Below are 6,167 nucleotides of genomic sequence, written 5' to 3' on the forward strand. Positions count from 1 at the left end.
CAACAAACCATAGTAGAGTCTGTCTGAGTGCAGCAGATTTCTCAACCTCGAACGTGCCTCTGCAGCTCATCTCCAACAAGAAGTCGGAGTGTCCAGCCTTCCTAGGCCCGGGCAGACATTTTTACTTCCTGGAAAATAGTTGTCACAGCTACTATTGTTTCCACTTTTATATCATCAGACTGGGGCTCAGGTGATGTTGTAAATAACATTAATGAAAAGCCAAGTTTTGATAGAATTTTAGGGAGTCTTAAATCATATGAGTTTCCCTCTGAGCTTCTAAAAACTTTAGTACTTTTTTTCTGTTGATAGACACAATTTTTTTTTAATTCTCCAACTTTTAACTGATACATAAAACAGCATGTTTATGGAGTACCCTGTGATGTTTCAATACATGTGTACACTGTGTATAATGCTTAAATCAGGGTAAACACATCTATCTCCTTAGATATTTATCATTTATAGTGAGAACATGTAAAATCCTTTTTTCTAACTCTTTGAAATATACAATACATTATTATCATCTATACTCACTCTACTGGACAGGAGCACTCCAGAACTTCTTATTTCTATCTAACTGTAACTTAGTGCCCATTGATCAACCTTTCCCTACTACTTCCTCTCTCCTGCTTTAATGCAATAAATATTAAAAAAACAATAACAACAAAAAAACCTCTTTGTGCATAGCCTGAATAGCCAGCAAAAGAATGCTTAAATAAAAAGAACAAAAATATGCATGCTTTTAAAAGGAAGGAATCAATATAGTGTCCTTTGTTATCATTGCACATTTAAGTTAATTTGAGCCTGGCATGATATAGGCAGTTTAACCCACACCTTTTAAAAATGTAAATTGAATCCATTCACTATAAACTTGTATTTTTACAAGGCTCTGTGAAAATGATGGTTTTTGAAGTTTCCTCAAAGAACTTATATAGTAAGAAGAAGACAGGTAAGTATGGCAATTTTTAAGCTAGAATTAGGAACCAAAGACTTCAACAATTCGTTCTGTCTTGGTTAGGCAAGTATAGCACTGTAAGGGAGTTCATCCTGCCTAGGTCACCTATTACCTTTGCCCAGGCAGAGTTGAAAAAGAAGAAAATTACATAACATTAAGGGATTTTGAAGCCCTGATTGTTCCCTGGAGGACTGGCCATTTAAAGAGTTAAAGATTGGCCTATCCTGAGAATGTAGTCTCATTTATTTGTTGGTCATTTCTCTGTGTCGGCCAATCAATGGGAAGAAGAAACACAAATTAGAAAGGAATGGTTAGTCAGCTTTGCATTTCTGTGACCAGAATACTTGGCAAGAACAACTTAGAGGAGGAAAGATTTATTTTGGCTCATGGTTTCAGAGGATTCTGTGGTCAGCCAGCTTCAAGCAGAAACATCATTGTGGAAGAGCATGGTGGTGGAAAGCTGCTCAGTTCATGGCAGCCTGGAAGGATAGTAGCCAAACTCACCAACCCCAGCTACGTCTTACTCTGTTTCTTTATTATCAAATGGGAGTCTAAAAGTCAGAAATCTGTTGAAGAGTTTGACAAGCTCCTATCTCGATTGATGCCAAGCCCCACTGCATGTGCCACCCCCATTGGTTCTCTCTGCTGAGCAGCCCAGCATCACTGAGATGCACCTCACACCTAAGCCTAGCAAGATTTGCCTGCAGAGTGTAGCCAAGCTTACAGGTCTACCAGGGATGCCTATTTCTACAGGAGGAAGTAGTCTAAAAACCCTTTCTTATTCCCTTGAGCTGAAGCTGTGAGACCTAGCAATTTGCAATCATTAATCTCAGGAGGTTTACAGGAACATTCAATCACACCATCAAGAACACTCAGAGAGGAGAGAAACAGAATAAACCCAAACAATCTACAAAGGGACTTTGAATAAGAGATTATTGGATTTTCCATTTTTTCCCCTTCTTCAGTACAGATTATCTTCTTAAAAATGGATACTGTGCAGATTTACTTGATACTCAGATTTTTAAAATTTGTTTTCTGTAAACAAAACATGTTCAAAGGTATCTAGGAAGAGTTAATTCTGCTTTGGAATTAATACTTAAAAATCCTTTCTGAGAAAAGTTTTCCTAGGAGAGAATGGAAACCAGGACTCAAGCAGTTTTGATTAACCAATCTATGTATATTAAACAATGTTTGCAAATACCTGCAAGACTGTAGATAATCCATGTAACAATTATGTTCTGAAATTTCCCAGGAAAGCAATTAATTAAATTAGAGAGACTTCAGAGTAACTTCTTAATGCCATGTTCGGGTTCCTCCCTAATGAACAGTTTCCTGGAAATCCCTAAATAATAATAATAAGTGGAGATACAGCAGTTTAACACTGCACTTTCCTAAATGAAAACACATTATAATTACAATAGTGAACATTTATTGACCTATCATTCTACTGCCTTAGGCCCTGCCTTAATAAATACTTTTTGCAAATTTGAATCCGAAAAGGCATTGTTTGCATAAATAGTTACAAAGGAACTATAATATCACAGTAATTATGTTTGTTGATTTCTCTGAAAAGTACCCCTCACTCCCATTCACAGATCCTCCCTTACCAGGGAAGATTAGGTTTCCAGCTTATTTTAATCAATGGTTGTCCAGTGAAATCACAATACTGCTCTCTTCCTTGTCTGTATTTGGAGAAATAACAGTGATTTAGCCTGTTTGTGTTGGATTGTGAGTCTCTGTTTCAATGCTTGTTTTGCTTGTCTCCCATTTCCCTTCTTCTTACAGATTTTTAAAAGCATTGGCTCTGATGAGACCGTCCAAGGGCAAGGAAGTCGGAGGCTGATCAGCTTTTCTCTCTCAGGTATGTGTTGTTCACCTAGAAGCCTTGTGAAAAGAATGAGAATGTCAATCAAGAGTAGGAGGCCCCTTCAATTCGACTCTAACCTACAAGTTACAAGTTACTCAACCTCTCTGTTTCTTGAATTCCCCATCTGTAAAGCTAACATAAAAAATAATCTACTCAGTTCCCCTTGACCTAATGAAGATAATGGAGAATTCAGTAAGTAACAAATGTAAAAGCACTTTGAGGTGATGGGAATGGAAGATGCTCTTCTGCTTTTCCTCCAAGATCAAGTAGCAAAAATTGAGAGTTTACAAAGGGAAAATTGGGGAGATCCAGGGGAGAAGCAGCGAACCCTTCCTTTGTCTAATAAAACTTCCAGTGGACCCCAGTTAATAAAACAGATAAAACCATTTCAAAAAGCACATTCATGGAAAAAGAAGTGGAATCCAAATAAATTCTTCTAATTTAGTTCATAGTATTTTAGCTAATAGTTGAGTAAGTTAATTGTTAGTTTTTGTGAATGGACTATGGTTCTATACTATCTTAACAGTGGGGAAAACTAGATAAAGGATGGATAGGGCATCTGTGCATCTTCTTTGCGACTCTTCTATAAATCTGAAATCGTTTCAAAATTAAAAGTTTAAAAGAAGTCCTGAGCAACTTTGTTTAAAATGATATGTGAGGCTCAAGACTTCACATACTCCATTCCAACTCAGTGGGCTTTAAGAAAACAAAATGCCATGAAGCCCAAGGACTCTGTGGAGCACAATTTGAAAACTACAACCTTAACTTGTCAAACCAACAAATGTTACAGACCATGAATGTCAGAGATCAGAGAATAGGATACTTTATGCTTGAGCCTCCTTGGGAGATGGACAGCAATCTGGGGCTTTTCAAATCAAAGTGAGCCCAGTAGAGCAAATGAGTGTCTAAAGATCCATTGACAATATTAGCATGTGTCTGTCCAGGTTGAAAAAAGTGAGGGAAAAAAAGAACTCAAAAATTTGGTTATTACTAGATTAAATCAAACAACTTGTGACTTGTCATTCTCATGCTCTTGTAAAATGGTTGAGAAACAACAATTATTAATGCCAATCTCAAAAAAAAAAAAGTAGGAATAAGGAATCCTACACAATTGTGTACAAGAAACCAAGAGGAATTTTCCCTAACCAAAACTCCAGTGACATCCTATAGTCGAAGAGGCATGCCATGCAGGGCAGCAGAGCAGGAATAGGGAAGGGACAAAGTCTCAATTCCTTTATCCCCATTTTGCTTCTGACTTGCAGACCTGAGCTCACAGACCTTCCAGAGGAAATAAAACCCTTTCACTCCAACATGCTTCACAGACCTGATAAGATATCAATGGGGCTTATCTCCAATAGTCTCACAATATATTATTTTTCTTACACTTAATCCAAAACAGTTCCCAGCAATGAAATGTGACTGGTGACATAAAGTTGGTAGCTAAAGGAGAAAGCCTGAAATGGTAATGAAGCTCTAACACTCAGTAGGTATATATGCGTCTGTGTGTTTATTTCACTATGTTTGTTTAGGGAAAAAATGCTGCTGGAAGTATCAAAATGAATTCTATGATTCAGAGAAAGACAATATAGAAAGATCAGCTAACCTATAGCTAAGCAAAGTCTGTGAAGCATCAAAAAATTACTAGATGCTGGTCATGTCTGAGTAGTTGGATTCATTTATTACAAGGACTTCTCACCAAAAAGCAATATAGTATATACACTAGTAAATGCTCCAAATATATGGAATCAAATGTCCCATAACATATGCTAGTAAATTTTCCAAAAATAGAGGGATGTGTCTCCAGATAGACTCATCCATCCATGTTTGTAATCAGGTAGAAAATATTCCAAAATTTGAAAAGATTTTTCCACATTTTAGATGGACTTTTCTCTTTCTATAATGCCCGATATGCTATTTAACCTCATTAAAACATACTTCAATTAAAATATTGCTCTATTTTATAGATTTCCAGGCGATGGGATTGAAGAAAGGGATGTTTTTCAACCCAGACCCTTATCTGAAGATTTCTATTCAGCCTGGGAAGCACAGCATCTTCCCTGCCCTTCCTCACCATGGACAGGAAAGGAGATCCAAGATCATAGGCAACACAGTGAACCCCATCTGGCAGGCGGAGGTAAGTGCCAGGAGCCCTAAAAGGGGGTCTAAGGAACATAGCCAAGTGACTGACCCTAACCTTAAAGCTTATGTGATTTTCTCTTCTTTTATGGGGCCTTAGGTTCTGGGGATATCCCCCTGGCTCTGAGACTTCTGGTCTTGGGAAGGAGCTGCATTCTCTGTAGATTGCTGCTCTTAGGGATCTAATCCAGGCTGTCCATTGACCTTGGATCTAATCAAGGCTGTACTTTTGACCTCTGCCTTATACTCTATCCACTGTCTTTCCTGGAGCCTCCCTGCTCCTTCATCCACACAGTTTGCTGAAGCCTGAGAGTTAGGCAGCCAAATGGGTTGTGACAGCTGCTCTCAGTAACCTCTGATTCAGAACCTCTGCCTGCAAGCAGGATACACTTTCTCTGTGCCCTTTGTGTGGGAGAAGGAAGAAAAGTGTACTCAGCTGAGACTTGCAGTTTCTCACAGCTCTTCCTATGCATGTGGTCTTCAAGCAAGAATGCCCAAAGGCGTATGTAGCACTCTAAACCAGTTGCACAGATCCTAAAATTATCAGGTTCCTGAGACCGGTAAATTAATGAGTCCTAGAGTATTCCTGATTGTGTTACATATCATATTGCTTGATTTAAACAGTTATGAAATCTAATCACTTATCCATCTTGGTGGTCTGAACAGTTCCAGGCAGATTGTTAAGAGTGGTGAACAGTTTGATTCATCTGATAAGGCGCTTCTCTACTTCTGAATGTGTCTCCTCTGCCTGCCAGGAGATATGGGATTCCTCAACAAAGTCACATGTCAGACTTGACTGTATAATGACTAAGTCCTCTCCTAGAGACATGCAGAGAGTTGTCACAACCCATTTGGCTGCCTAACTCTCAGGCTTCAGCTTGAAGTTACAACCAGCAAACTGTGTGGATGAAGGAGCAGGGAGGCTCCAGGAAAGACAGTGGATAGAGTATAAGGCAGAGGTCAAAAGTACAGTTTTTTGCCAGGCACAGTGGTACACGCCTGTAATTCTAGCAGCTCTGGAGGCTAACACAGGACAATTGCAAGTTCAAAGCCAGTCTCAGCGTCTTAGCAAGGACCTAAGCAACTTAAGGAGGACCTAAACAACTTCATGAAACCCTGTCATAAAATAAAAAATAAAAAGGGTTGGGGATGTGGCTCAGTGGTTAAGTGCCTCTGGGTACCATCTCCAATACAAAAAAAAAAAAAAAAAAG

The 6,167-nt window shown here is 38.7% G+C and overlaps 1 protein-coding gene across 6 annotated transcripts in view; it reads left to right on the forward strand.

The window, feature by feature from the left end:
• Positions 1 to 6,167, forward strand: part of Hecw1 (HECT, C2 and WW domain containing E3 ubiquitin protein ligase 1) — a 391,308-nt gene that overhangs the window by 237,824 nt on the left and 147,317 nt on the right. For all 6 annotated transcript variants that reach the window (XM_048786494.1, XM_048786498.1, XM_048786495.1 and 3 more), the window contains 2 exons: positions 2,738 to 2,813; positions 4,784 to 4,953. In XM_048786494.1, coding sequence (XP_048642451.1) covers positions 2,738 to 2,813; positions 4,784 to 4,953 — 246 coding nt within the window. The remainder of the gene's footprint in view (positions 1 to 2,737; positions 2,814 to 4,783; positions 4,954 to 6,167) is intronic.

Source organism: Marmota marmota, unplaced genomic scaffold (assembly GCF_001458135.2).
Source record: "Marmota marmota marmota unplaced genomic scaffold, marMar, whole genome shotgun sequence".
Classification (NCBI taxonomy): Eukaryota; Metazoa; Chordata; class Mammalia; order Rodentia; family Sciuridae; genus Marmota; species Marmota marmota.